Genomic DNA, 15,973 nt, shown 5'->3' on the forward strand with positions numbered 1-15,973 from the left:
TATTAAAGTTTTAATAGTTATTACTGTTATACTAATATTATTCTTTTAAAATATTTGAAAAGTTCTTATACCTTTGAACTTATATTATATGTCTTATTTTGAGATCTTCATTGACCTCTACTGTTTATACTGATAATAGTTATGATTATAATTCATAACTGTCTATTTACTATTATCCAAGTTGCACAAAGTCTACAGTTTTGATTGTGCCTTAATTATTACCTTGTTTATTTAATTACAAGTTGTAACCATTAACTTTTTGTCATATTATTATATTATCTATACATATGGTATAATATGATGTTTTTTAATATTTATTCTTTTATTTTTTTTAGTTGTAAATTACATTAAATTATATACCTTATTAACCTAAATTTGCTTTAATTACAATACTCCTTATATATTTTTAAATTGCCTTGCCAAGCCACTCCTTGACCCTTATTAACTACATAGTTAACATTTTATTTATTATTATTATTATTCATACTCTTTTTATTACTCTTATTGATAAATCTTAAAGAACCCTTTTTTTTTCCTACATCAAAGATTCATTCCCTTTAACCAAGGAATACTTCATTTGAATTTTATTTCTTTATTCTATCTCATATAGAATTAAATCTTAATTTAATTATTATGAGTTCAAAAACAGCATTTAATAATCTAAAAATAGCTACCCAGAATGTAAAAAGCTTTTTATCCGCACAAAAACGTTCAATTGCCCTACATGATTTTCACAAGAAACATCTTGGCATAGTATTTATCGAAGAGACTCATTTTAGAAAGACGCATGAACCCAAACTCCCTACTTTCTATTTTGATAAACATTACCATTGTTCCAACATAATTAAAAAAAATTGAGTTAGTATACTCTTTAAGAAAGGCCTTCCTTTTGAACTCATATATAAGAAACAAGATAATGAAGGTCGATATCTTCTTTTAGTAGGAACCTGTTATGGCAGACCGATCACCCTCCTAAACATTTATGCTCCAAATAGACCCAAATCATCTTTCTTTAGAAAAGTTATGATAACATTACTTGACCAGGCTAAGGGACCTATTTTTTATAGCTGGAGATTTTAACTTTCCATTAGAACCAGAATTAGATGTTTCCACTAAAAAATCTTATATGTCAAATAATACAATTAAAGCTAATTGGCTTGCATTGCAGATTATACCAACATTTGATACTTGGAGATTAACTCACATTTCGATTAGAGATTATACTATTTTTTCTCATCCTCAAAAAACTTATACACGTTTAGATTATATTTTATGTGATCAATCCTCTTTACATCTTTTAATAGATTCCAAGATTTCACAAACTCCCTGGTCCAACCATGCAATGGTCATAAGTTCCTTTAAATGGCCCTCAAAAACTGGGATCAGAGATTCTTGGAGACTAAATAATGTGATTTTCACAGATTCTCTTATCCTTAAAGATATTTCTGATAAGACCACATTATTTTTCGACATTAACGATCCCAATCACACATCATATATTAATAATTGGGAAACTTATAAATGTTTCATTAGAGGGGAAATTATTAAAAAAACATCACAACAACGTAAAATTTTTGAATGTAAATATTCAGATTTGGTTCAGGATCTAAAGAACAAGGAAACAGTTCACAAAAATAATCCTTCCTCAACAGATCTCTTAGATCAACTTAATCGTGCCAGAGATGATTTAAATCAACATCTAATTAAATGCGCCCATAGAAGAGCCCTAGCCTTAAATGCAAAATTCTTTGTAGAAAAAAATAAAGCAGGCAAACTAATGGCTAGATCACTTAAAAAGAAAACATATAAATCTTTTATCAGATTGATTAAAACCAAAAATAATCAACACCTGCATACCAATCCCGAAATAGCGAATAGTTTTTCAGAATATTATAGTAAATTATATAATCTGAGCTCAAATGTATCTCCTGAAGAGAAACTTAAACAGATAAATGACTATCTTTCACAGATATCCCTTCCTTCATTAGATGACATGAATAAAAAAGACTTAGAAGCTCCATTCAATATGAAAGAATTACAAGAAGTTATAAAAATGTTGCCCACAGGTAAAGCCCCTGGACCAGATGGATTTACTCCCAAATTGTATAAACTTCTGGCACCCGACATTATTAAACATGTATTAGACCTCTTTAACTCAATAAATAGTTTATCTCCTTTCTCTAAACAAATGCTTGAAGCTATTATAACTGTCATCCCCAAACCAGATAAAAATCCCGAAATGGTTGAAAATTATAGACCAATTTCTCTTCTGAATATTGATCTCAAATTATATGCCAAGCTTTTAGCAAATAGACTTAAACGATACCTTCCATTTTTAATTAATGAGGACCAAGTTGGTTTTATACCAACGCGTGAAGCTAAAGATAACACTACTAGGCTTCTTCAAATTATACACTCTACATCGATTAAGAAAATGCCAATCACTCTGTTATCAAGTGATGCTGACAAAGCTTTTGATAGAGTTGATTGGCAATTTCTATGGTCCGTACTGGAAAAATTTGGAATTCCCCTAAAATTTATAGAAAAAATATTATCCATTTATTCCTTTCCTAATGCAAAAGTTATAGTTAACAACACATTTTCTTCAAACTTCCAAATTTCTAATGGAACTCGTCAAGGTTGCCCTTTATCTCCTCTTCTTTTTGCTTTGTCAGTTGAAGTTCTAGCAGCCAAAGTCCGAGCATCCCATGAAGTTAATGGGGTTATACTTGGAACATGTTATACTAAAAACCTATTATTTGCGGATGATATACTATTTACTTTAACTAGTCCTTTGACTTCTTTACCTTCTCTTGTGAACATATTATCTGATTATGGAAGACTTTCAAACTTTTCCATTAATATGAGTAAATCAACTATTTTGCCAATTGGATTATCAGATGAAGAAATTCAGTTTATTAGAAACCATACACCCTTTGTTCTATCCAGTAAGTTTACTTATTTAGGTCTTATTATTCAACCTACCATAGCTGATATTATTACAATTAACTATATGAAACTAAAACAAAAATTAGAATTAGATATTAATTCTTGGTATCGTACTGGTCACTTTTCATGGCTAGGGCGAATTAATGCCATTAAAATTAATATTTTACCAAAAATCCTATATTTATTTCAAACGTTGATTCTTGTCCCATCAATTTCATATCTTAATAATTTACAAAGATGTATAAATAAATTCATTTGGTCCTTTAATAAATCGAGAATTTCATGTCACACTTTATATTTATCCAAAGAACAAGGAGGTTTGGGAGTTCCTAACATTATAAATTACTATATATCAACACATCTTTCTCGAATTATAGCCTGGAATCAAATTATTAAGCCCAAAGCTTTTAACTAATACTCCTAAACATTTAATATCCTCTTCATATAAACATTTACAACAACATGACTCCCTAAAACCCTAATCTTTAAGAATACAATGGGAAAAAGAATTAAATATATCCCTAAATGATGTTAATTGGAAACGTTGTTTCTCATCTATTAAAAAATCCTCTATTTCAATGAGTATTGTTGAAACAAATTATAAATTAATTTCTAGATGGTATTTGACCCCGACACGTTTACACAGAATTTATCCATCAGCTTCTCCTAATTGCTGGAGAAATTGTGGAGTTAGAGGGACGTTATCTCATATTTGGTGGGATTGTCCTATAATAAAATTGTTTTGGTCTCAAATAAAAGTTAATATTAATATAATATTAAACTCAAATATAATCCTTGATCCCCAGACAATAATTCTAAACCTGATTCCACAATTTTCTTGTAAAATAAAGAAAATTCTATTCCAAATTTTATTAAATAGCGCTAAAAGACTTATCCCTCGTCTTTGGAAAAAACTACAACCGCCTACTCTTCAAAATTGGCTAATTGAAGTAAAACATGTTTTGTCTTTAGAAGAATTGTATCACTCTTACAATAATGAAGTTGATCAATTTAATAATATCTTGTTCTTGTGGAATCAATTCATATAAAAAAATAATATTCTTTAAAACTTTTGGGTAGCTTTGGTACTTGATGATTATTTAACATTTATTCCTTGGTACTTTTCATTTTCATTCTCTCAAAACAATTATTGTTTTTGTTATTATTATTATTATTTGTTTTTATTTGCTTTTATTTTTTCATTTTCATTATTTATATTATTATATTGTTATTATTCTATTTTTAAATATATTTATCTGCTTGTTAATTTCTATATACATTGTAAAATGATATACCTGTTTATGTATTTTATTTTATTGTAATTTCAATAAAAACCATTGAAAAAGAAAAACTGGGGTATGCGATAGGCCCCAAAATAAAGATAGGTCTATCAGAAGAAATACTCTCACTTTTGACTCAAATTACAATTCATACAATTGTAACTAAACCGTCCCAAAATCCTGGCAAACCTATGCATGGGGGCATGGGTGTACACAGGAGGTCTTGCAGAAAAACACCTGGAGTGTTTTCTTGCAATAACTTATAGCAATCTCTCCTAAATAATAGTCAAAAAATGTTTGTGTAAAAAAGTAAAATTGAAAAATTATCACCATACACTTTCTCCAATTTCTTGGGCTAAAATAGTTGTATCAAAAGCATAAAAAAACTCAATATACAATACATTGCACCCCCCAAACAACCCAACAAACCTATGCATAGGTGGCATCTCTATACTCAGGAGAGGTTGCTGAACACATATTGTGGTGTTTTTTGGCAGTAACACATAAGAGCAACTGACAATCCATGCATAATGTACAATGTGTGTGGAAAGAAATGACTACCCAAAAGTTTGACAAAGACCGGTGGTTGAATTAGTGCATGGAAAGTGTTAAAATACCAGCTTATCAAATAGCCTAGGGTGTCTACTTTTTAAATATATATATATGGTTTGAGGGGGGTAAATTACATTGGCCGGCTTAAAAAATGTCCCAAATAGGTCATGGGTGCATGATGACCAGATGTGAAATTTACAAGTTCGAAAACTAGAATGCACCCCATAAAAATAAGGCCTTTTAGCCCCCAAAGAACCCGACACACCTATACCTGGGTGGTATCACTGTACTCAGGAGAGGTTGCTGAACACATATTGGGGTGTTCTTTGGCAGTATCCCTTAAAGTTCTCAGTACATATATTCTTAAATTGCCATTTGTGTCAAATAGATTGGCATAGATTGGTGGTAAATGGTTGCATGAAAAGAGTCAAAATACCCCAAGTTTAATACCTTAGGTTGTCTTCTTTTAAAATATATATACATGTGACTGGTTATTCAGGGATTCCTGACAGATATCAGAGTTACAATGTAACTTTTGCTAATTTTGAAAAAACAAAAATGGTTTGGAAATAGCAAAGTGCTACTTGTACTTATTGCCATAACTTGCAAAAAAAAAAGCAAAGAACATGTAAACATTGGGTATTTCTAAGTTCAGGACAATATTTAGAAACTATAGCATTGGTGTTTTTTTGGTGGTTGTAGATGGGTAAGAAATTTTGGGGGTTAAAGTTAGAAAAAGTAGGGGTGGAGCCAACTATCGAACAGTGCAGACGCAGGTTTTGTGAGCTCCTGCTTTAACAATCTTTAAAAACTACTAAATCACCCCAAAACGTTACTCCAGCAAAGGTGACACCAGCCCTTATCATAAGCATAACAATCCACACTTGGGAGATTGACCGGACCTCATATTAATCCAGGATGATTGACTCAGATCATTGAAGCCTTCGCCATGCTGAGTTACTGCATGGATACGCAGTTCAGCATTCTATCCAAGTGCATAACACTAAAGTTGGAGACAACTCCTGATATACCAGATGGAGATATTAACATCTTTCACCCTTGGACTGGGGCTACATACCGGCAGGACTCGACGGCTGATACGGCTAGCCCGGACATCATTGCTCTCCCCCGACAGTCTACAATTACATATGACCCCTCCGTTACTTGCCTGACTTCTGCCTTGGAGCGGCTGGCCGGGGTAGGGGTTGAGGCAAACTCAACTCCGTCTACCATTATCGAGGATGTTCCTTCCGTTGTATGGGACTTAACAGCTACGCACCCGCCCCTTCTTAAAGAGGAGACCGATATAGAGGGGAGAGAACGGCATCTAGCTCGAGCAGCAGGCTTTTGTAACTGGCTTAAGTTATGGACTAATGATACGAGCAACGAGCCTGAGCACTTACCACACTGCAAACTATCCTGGCACAGAGATAAACCAAACCGGGACTTGTGTGATTTCACTACCTTCCAGAGCCCTTACTTACCTATCGGCCACTATATGATCCCTCTACACGAGTCTGGAATTTAGCTCATAAGGCACTCTCTAGGGACAGGCATCATTCTCAGGCTCCGATCTCCACAACGCGAAGTATACAAGAGTTGATGCGGATTGGGATAGGCTAACAACACTTACATATGCAGAGAGACGCCATCTTGCCTGGCATTGAACTTACCTCCCAGTTCTGCATACCAGTCATTTAAACTAGCGTTTTATGCTTATAACCCTATAGCTAAAAAAGTTGTATGTTCTGTGACTTTGTGATAATAGCTTAACTACTCGTCATATTTATGTTTCATATACTGTTGAGATACCCTCTCTACACCTCACGCAACTTCAGAAAGCCTCACCCTGCACTAGTTATGTGATCTCCATGTAGAGTCCTTAGATATTCACCTAGGTTATTAATATTTATTTACCTCTAATTGATGTTTGAGGGTGATATGGTTCTGTTTAAGTCACTTTTACTGTGCTTATTTTTATTTTTATTTTTTTGGAGATAGACCCAGTTAGCATTATATCTTATTTTAAGATGAACCCTTACTTTACTGGGCTCTGCAGGAAGTTTTGGTGGGGTAATATAATGTTTATTCTTGTTTTTCTTAATGGCTATTGCTAGTGGGGATCTACTGTTATATAATATCCTCAGCAGAACTAGCTCTATGGTACAGTACAAGTTCTACTACTTTATAACCCCGACTATTATGCCTAGGTAAGATACTAGCCTGTACTAGCAATATAGATACAAGCAACTATCCCACCTTATTACTTATCATATGCAAGCTTGTTTATTCTTATTGTTTTAGGGTTTTGAAGTTCACATAACTATATATATATGTATATTTAAATTTTGTTATTTTGGCCTCATAGTTATGTAATGGTTAACCAGCTCACAATCCTCCTTATTTATTGTTATATATTGTGTATGTGCGTTAGCTAGCTATCTTATGACACAATATGTTACGCGGCGCCTAATTTCTGTTTGGGTGCTGTGTCGCACTCTGACTCATTTTGGTTTGATGAGGTCCTAAGGAAAATATAACAAGTTAATAGTTTAATTACAGGTTTATCGGACCAGCCAAAAAGTATTTATACTTTTCTAATCTACTCCTCCTGAAACTCAGTTTAAAGAAACCTTTATACACTATTATGACATACAACCCAGGGTTATTATATATTATTGCTATTACTCTCTTGTACATTATTATGTCTCTTAATGACAATGATATATACCACTTGCATGTTACTTCTGAGTCTGACCTGTTGCATGCATTAGGTACATGCTTTTTGCTCATAGCGAATGATACTATCTACGCTGAATTTAATACTAGTACAAAGTATCTGTTCCAGGTGAGCTCCTCTCCTCCCTTTCCCGCCGGCACTCTCTGCCTGCGGGTCATACCCCTACCCCTTTTTCCTGCATCGCCTATAGGTGGCACTTCCCTAGGAGAGGGGCTCACCCAGAGGTCCCCTATACCCCTAACATTTCAATGTCCCCCCTCCACATAATATTGGTGAGAGCCATTTTTATTCATTTTATATGAAGCGAATTTACCTGCATTAAGTGTTGGACTTAGACTCAGCTGCCTCATACTCAACTGTGACCCCTCACTACATAATAGCGTTAAACATTAACCCCTTGTAATTAGTTTTCATGTTCTAATAGTTCCCCTGGAGGAAAATGAATATTCAATTTTCACTTCCATTTATTCGTACCCCAAGATTATTTACAGTTTAGCCTAGTAGTCTTAGTGAGCAACCACCACTATCCTCTCTAGTACTCTGATCATATACATTACAGCTGACCCCTCAGGTTTTTCTAATTTTGGAATCTTTCACTTTATGAGGTTGATTAGCCCTGTAGTCTATGCACTCCTAGCATTCTAACAGGCTCCGCCCCCCCTCTCCCCCCCATTACGAGCGGCTCGTGCCCGCTGAACTCCTTCCCCCATACACTCAGGCCTACGGGAGGCATGACAAAAGCCAACTCCCTACCTCCCATCACACACAGCTAATAGATTACCTTTTATAGCGAGGTAGGGACCACTATCTATCTGTATTTAAAAATCGAGGTTCCATTCCTATTTGATCCAGTTGCATATGTCTCATACATAATATATTACATTTTCCTCCCACAGTTACCAAGATGGTGCTATAATCAATTGTTCTCCTTTTGTTGATGACCCAGCTATATTTCATGACACCGACTCCCTCTCCTATATCAATATTGCACTACTATGGGTTAGATATTGCAATAACGAATGCCACATTTGCGCACAACTTGCTTATTTCTCATATGTAAAATGTATAAGTATTTTTTATTGCTTATGCTCCGTGCCTGGACATATTTTTTGTTGTTCTGTATATACTTAATGCCTCAATAAAAAAATATATTTAAAAAAAAAAGTTAGAAAAAGTGTGTTTTTTAAAAAAAATGTAATCATATTTTATATATTTTTTTTCTAGTAAAATATAAGATATGATGAAAATAATGTTAACGTTAGAAAGCCCATTTAATGGCGAGAAAAACGGTATATAATATGTGTGGGTACAGTAAATGAGTAAGAGGAAAATTACAGCTAAACACAAACACCGCAGAAATGTAAAAACAGCCCTGGTCCTTAACGGTAAGAAAATTGAAAAATGGTCTGGTCACTAAGGGGTTAATAACAAATATTACATATTTTTTTTGTAGTAAATCAATTAATACACTGTAGGGTTTATTTTCACAATTTTACTTGTACTCCATACCATAATAACATCACCAGTATGCCATTATGCAATTTTAGATAATCAACATTTTAACAGGCAGCTGTTTTGTATTCAGTGTGAGCTCTAAACACACCGTGCTCTGGAAGTATAGCTGTGCCAATATTTTATTATTGTTTTGAAGTCATCTTTCTCAGTTATTGCACATGAAGGAGTCAAGTCAACAGCAGGCTGTTTCTTTGCTTCATTTTCAGATCCATCCAAATACATTAGAGGCATGGTAGCAGTCATCTGTGCTCATTACCTTTAATAGGATTGCAATAGAATGGCCAATGTTCCTCATTCTTTATTGCTTATATGTCAAAGTATATATAAGCTATAAAATCCAACAGTGCCTTATTTGCAGTCTAATTACATATCTGAATGACTTGTATTTTTGATATCTCTGAAGTAGCAGTACTGCTGCATAGAATTTTCCGTCAGACTTTTGTATTTCAGAGAAAGAATTTTAAAGCATAATGCATGCAGTAATAGAACTGTATTCCAGGAATTTCATTGAGATACGTTTATAAGCTGACAACTCTGTTCCAAAACCAACATTAATCTTGTCAGCATTTGTTAAAGAAAATAATTCTCCTACTGTACATCATAAAATATATGATTTGGGCTAATAGTATTTATAGACACAAATAGCAGCTCATTAAATGTAAGTATCAGAATATATATTTACTATTTTATATACCCCATAAACCCTCATGAGAAAGAGAGGTCTCTTCTTTAATTCAAATTATCACATGTCCATTTCGGTATCAGGCAACAGCTATAGAAATGTAAACCACCTGTTTACTGGGTGACTTTTTCAATTTTACAAACTCAAAGGCTCAAGCCCCCATGCATATGCATAAAAATAGAACATGGGACCTTTTTTTCTTTAAAGAATAGTCACCTCTTTCAAATGAGGAGAAACATGCCCAGATGACTATAGAGTGAACACAGTCACATGATAGATCCAAAGGTTGTAGAAACAAAATCTACAAGGGTTACTACAGCACTGGATCTATTTTCGGTGTCTAGTACTTCTAAAGAAGCCCTTATCACCCTCTACCATATAAAGACAATATGAAAGAGGGACTCCCACTGATAAAAATAAGGGGTTACATCTTCCTTTAGATGTCAAGTGATCATCATAGTAATAGGGGCAGCAACCTTTAGCATTTGTCCATGCTGATGTTGGTATTAACATTAATAAATCCTAGCATTTCTATGTAAATACACATTTGGGGGTAGCCTAGGAAAAATGTCTAAGTGAGTGAGTGTAAAAATGGTTAACATTTAAGACCATTAAATAGAATATAATTGCAAATTCAACAGGTTCAGAATTAAAAGACAATATAATAGCACCAGTTGTTAATTTTAAATAGTAGTAGTAGATTTTTTTTTTCCCTGACATTTAAAATGTATTTTCATTTGCTGGCCCACTTTATCATGTGACAGCTATCAGCCAATCACCGACTCATATACTTATACACTATGATATCTTGCAAATGCTCAGTAGGGGCCTCAGAAAGTGTGCATATAAAAATATTGGGACAATTTAATAATGGAAGTAAAATGAAATGTCTCTTAAAACTGCATGCTCTGTCTGAATCATAAAGGTTTAGTGTCCCTTAACCTTAAATGATATAATGCTTTTATTGTAGCTTTACTGTACAGCATATAAAGACAGTGACAAAGAAATGTTCTGAAAACTTACCGGAATCAGTAGCTGATGTTCTTACTGAAATCAGTTTAACATTTTCCTTGTTTTGGGCAGATCTGTTAAAAAAAAAAAAATAGACACACTTTTACACAGTTCTCTAGTGGATGTTGTCCAGGCATTCAATTAAACAACACATTTGTTAATGTGAAGTAAAATGATCAGTTTAGGATGAAATGAAACAACCCTAACAGGAATATTTATTGATTATTTAAAGTACAGTATTTTCATTATTCGGATAGGACATGTAATTTTAAACAACTGTGGGCCAGATTACGAGAGAAGCGCTATTGTTTGAGCGCAAGCGATATCGGATTTTCGCCTTTGCACGCAAGTTAAATTCTGTTCGTATTAGAAGTTGAAAGTAAATGCAAACATGTGAGCACAATGGCGATTTACTTTAGAATAATTTCCGCGTCCTCAGCGTTCTGGTTAACTGTTTTGCGAAACTAAAAACTAAAAAGTTGCAATAAACATAAAAAAATACATTACAAAGCACAGTTACAATATATCCAGCACCTTATGTAATTTTATTTAAAACTGTTTCATCCATTGACCATTATTTAGTCGATACATGGATGTTACACACTCTCTCAATATTCTTAACATCTTACACCTCCCATCACTGTCACTCCAAATGACTTTTCTTTTCAACTTCACCTAATCACATTTTATTAAAGCATTCACCTCTTTTCCACTCCATCACACAACCCAACACCTTGCACTCAGTGCAGCCTTTACTTGCATCATCTAACATCCATTCACAACCACTTCACTCACTATTACTCACATACAATAATAACAAATCACAGATAACAACACTAAATAACACATAAAATCACACAAATAAATGTTTTTATTTTATTTTATTTTCAAGTCACTACTAATTTTATTTTAGTTATTAGAACACAATAATTGTTAGCAGGTATAGTTCCTAAATATGAAACAGGGTGGGTTTTAATAGAATTAGATGATGAATAAATTTATAGTATGATTTAAATAAGATCAGATGACGGATATTAGAAACTATTCATATTATGATTCAGTCTCAGGTAGAATGTTCAAATCTATATGTGATGTATAGAATATATCTATATGTAATGTATAAAATCTAAAATTAATTACGATTATTCACTCATCATAGCTACCAAATAAGGTGCAAAAATATGAATACACAGTGGGTCCCGGATGACATAATGATGGACAGGTCCGTAACCCAATAGCTGAGTATGAGAGTTAGATAGCGGAGGAACATAGTGGAGATAACGTAGGTCTGGGCAACCCGACATATACGTAAGATTGACAGCTCCCTTAGGCCAATCACTATTCACCTCTCTCCTCGCAACTAAATTACGATGACTGACAGATCCGGCACCCAATAATAGAGAAGCTATGACGACTAATAACTTAACCGATTAATAATATGTAAATAATGGATGATACAGCATGTATTACTCTATATAAGGCACAATAGGGCCATTCAGCCAGTAAATAAATATTGCTAAACATAAGCAGATAACCATATTTTCAATACAAACATAAACAAATTATTACGGCAAATGGACAAATTAGAATACATCTTCGCTACACACCTTTTCTTTCTACCAATCAAATTGGCTGATACAACCAAGGCCTCCACCAACAGCCAATCCGCCAACACTCAAGGGTATTTAAATCTCACGAAGACAGAGTGAGACTGCCCTTTGATACAGCCACCACGGCGAAACGCGTCAGTGGCGTCCCCCCGTTCTTCCCTGTTTGTTGCTTTTAATTAATTTGTTGATCTACTACCTTTATTTAAGATGACAACGTAATTTGGTATAAAAATTAAGTTGCCGCATTAGTGGTCTTTAGTAAAAGCTGATCTAGCTATGCCAGCTGGACCACTATACTTTAGATTACTCATATAGGTAATACAGGTACTGGGTTAGGCTTATCCTAATCTATTCAATTACCAGCGGTATTTACAAGGTAACATTGGTATAAGGGTTAGGCTTATCCTAATCTATATAATTACTAGAGGTACTTAAAGGTAACACTGGTACAAGGGTCAGGTTTATCCTAACCTAGATATTTACAAGTCATATTTACAAGCGGTATTAAAAGGTAACCAAACACAGGAGTTTATTAACTGACTCCTCATAACAATACTAAATGGAACTTCAGTGTAATTATTAATAGGTAAAAGTGAGGAGTTTATTAGGCTTTTCACTCCTTATAGTATTGTGGGTATTGCAGTACAAATTTATTCATAACGGCATTAAGCTATTCCCAAACCACATATCAATAATGGTAACATCAAGGTATAATAGAGGAATTTATTCTTCACACTCCACGGCAGTACATGGTTACTAAGCACATTTTCAACAGTGTCTTTACTCTTTGACTCCCATGGTCTGTTAAGATATCCAAACATACCTACAAAAACGGTGGCATTAGGCATTAGTGTGTATTTAGTGAAAAATCAATAGGCACAGCCAATATATTCCCAGTTTACTCAGGTGTATTCACAGTTACAGTCCACTCTAATGATTATAGAAATACAATAGTGAGAATTACACCGCGCTCACAAGAAGGTAAACAACCAGGAATTTATCTATAAGGGTATTTAAGACCACTGAGCCAAATAGACTTAAAACTAATAAAGGACACCCTAAGGTATAAGCTTATTTTTTGATAACCTATCTTAAACATGGGAGATACAAAAGGCACCAATTCATTATAAATGACATAACATGGTACCACAGTATAACTTATAGCTTACCAACCTAGGTATTATAAGGCTAGAGTCTTGGAAACAAGCCAACCAAACTACTGTGGAGGATAGTAAACCTCGTAGAGCAATATATCTTTGGGTGAAAGATTTATTATACTTACGTGAACAGCACATCCCAAGTACTTACCCACAAATATCCCCCATTACAAGTGATACACTGTATACCTAATACCTACCTACATATCCTCATATATATCTCTTATTCAGGCCTACCCTAATTAGGTACCATCATTACTACTACATGAGTAACATTTAAAGGGACAACCTTGTCATTTTTTACTAAGAGACCTCACATTAACCTAACTAGGATGTTTGTCTCTACAAGCCAGCAGTGACACTGTCTGGCCTCTTGGTAGTGGACCCAAATTTGATTTTAAAATGTTTGTAAATCCCCTGTTTTTAATATGATCTAGTAAAAGTTATATTTTAACCCATATATTTATATCTTGTTATATTGGTACGTTCTACATTTGTACCCTTTTGTCAGTCTCTCACTGATTCTTTGTAAAGTTTGCTGGCAGGTTCAAGCACCAACCCCTATCAAACTAAACATATTGGAGTATACTGATACCAAGTGTACTCATCACTTTGGGAATTCGTAGGGGAACGTCCAATACATACTATAAAATTGAGTAGTGCCATTGTCTCCTTTCTCTTTACAAAGCACAGTTACACTCATAATAACACTATATAATAAAAATCATTAAAAAAAATAATTGCACAAAAAAGCTATAAGGGCTCAAAGATAGGAGATCTCAGGTTTTAGTGAAAAAAAGGCAGGCAAAGTGCTTTAACATAGAGATACATACAAATACTGTCTTAAGATGTATATCCTATATAATAAATTGCCAAGTATGTTTGTCAGATGCAGTCATGCGCAGTAGAGACTGCACATGACAAACATACCTGGCCGTTTGGATCCTGACACTCAGCACAGAGCAAGGCTGAGGCGGAGTGTCAGAGGGCGTGGCTAACTGGAGAGTTGCGGTGGGGGCGTGACCAGGCGTGGTGAAGGGCGTGACTGGACGCGATGAGGGGCATGACTGGACGTGACAAGGGGCGTGGCCGGGCGCCACTGCGATGGGGTGTGGCCGGAAGGGTGCCACGATGGGGACGTGGTCAGAGAGTCAAAGGGTTTGAAAGACAGAGCCAGAGAGGGAGCAAGAGAGGGGGGAGAGCAAAAGAAAGGGGGGAGAAGGGCCAATGAGGGGGGGAAGGGCCAAAGAGGGGGGAGGGAGAGCCAAAGAGGGGGGAGAGGGCCAAAGAGGGGGGAGAAGGGCCAAAGAGGGGGGAGAAGGGCCAAAGAGGGGGGGAGAAGGGCCAAAGAGGGGGTGAGAGAGCCAAAAAGAGGGGTGAGAGAGAGCCAAAGAGGGGGGAGGGAGCCAAATAGAGGGGGGAGAGAGGCAAAGAGGGGACAGAGAGATCCGAAGAGGGGGGGAGAGAGAGCCAAAGAGGGGGAGAGAGAGAGCAAAAGAGGAAAGAGAGCCAAAGAGGAGAGAGAGCAAAATAGGGGAGAGAGCCAAAGAGGGGGGAAAGAGAGCAAAAGAGGGGGGAGAGAGAGCAAAAGAAAGGGGGGAGAGAGCCAAAGAGGGGGGAGAGAGAGCAAAAGAAAGCGGGGAGAGAGCCAAAGAGGGGGGAGAGAGAACAAAAGAGGGGGCAGAGAGAGCAAAAGAAAGGGGGGAGAGAGAGAGCAAAAGAAGGGGGAGAGAGCCAAAGAGGGGGGAGAGGGCCAAAGAGGGGGTGAGAGAGCCAAAAAGAGGGGTGAGAGAGAGCCAAAGAGGGGGGAGAGAGCCAAATAGAGGGGGGAGAGAGCCAAAGAGGGGAGAGAGAGAGCCAAAGAGGGGGGGGAGAGAGAGAGTAAAAGAGGAAAGAGAGCCAAAGAGGAGAGAGAGCAAAAGAGGGGAGAGAGCCAAAGAGGGGGGAAAGAGAGCAAAAGAGGGGGGAGAGAGAGCAAAAGAAAGAGGGGAGAGAGCCAAAGAGGGGGGAGAGAGAACAAAAGAGGGGGCAGAGAGAGCAAAAGAAAGGGGCGAGAGAGCCAAAGAGGGGGGAGAGAGAACAAAAGAGGGGGCAGAGAGAGCATAAGAAAGGGGGGAGAGAGAGAGCAAAAGAGGGGGGAGAGAGCCAAAGAGGAGGGGAGAGCCAAAGAGGAGGGGAGAGCCAAAGAGGGGGGAGAGAGCACAAAGGAGAGGGTCGAGAGAAAGCAAAAGAGAGGGGGGAGAGAGAGCAAAAGAGAGGGGGGAGAGAGCAAGGGGTGGTACCGCTGTACTGCAAAAAATGGCCCGTGTACACGGGCTTTAGTACTAGTGTATGTATATACAGTCATGTGAAAAAAATAGTACACCCTCTTTGAATTCTATGGTTTTACTTATCAGGACATAATAAAAAGCATCTGGTCCTTAGCAGGTCTTAAAATTAGGTAAATACAACCTCAGAGGAACAATAACACATAATAT

The 15,973-nt window shown here is 36.0% G+C and overlaps 1 protein-coding gene across 2 annotated transcripts in view; it reads right to left on the reverse strand.

Annotated features, from left to right (window-relative positions):
- Positions 1–15,973, reverse strand: part of LOC128649926 (uncharacterized) — a 433,711-nt gene that overhangs the window by 53,452 nt on the left and 364,286 nt on the right. For both annotated transcript variants that reach the window (XM_053703485.1, XM_053703484.1), the window contains one exon: positions 10,742–10,803. In XM_053703485.1, the coding sequence (XP_053559460.1) occupies positions 10,742–10,803 (62 nt within the window). The remainder of the gene's footprint in view (positions 1–10,741; positions 10,804–15,973) is intronic.

Source organism: Bombina bombina, chromosome 2, assembly GCF_027579735.1.
Source record: "Bombina bombina isolate aBomBom1 chromosome 2, aBomBom1.pri, whole genome shotgun sequence".
Lineage (NCBI taxonomy): Eukaryota > Metazoa > Chordata > Amphibia > Anura > Bombinatoridae > Bombina > Bombina bombina.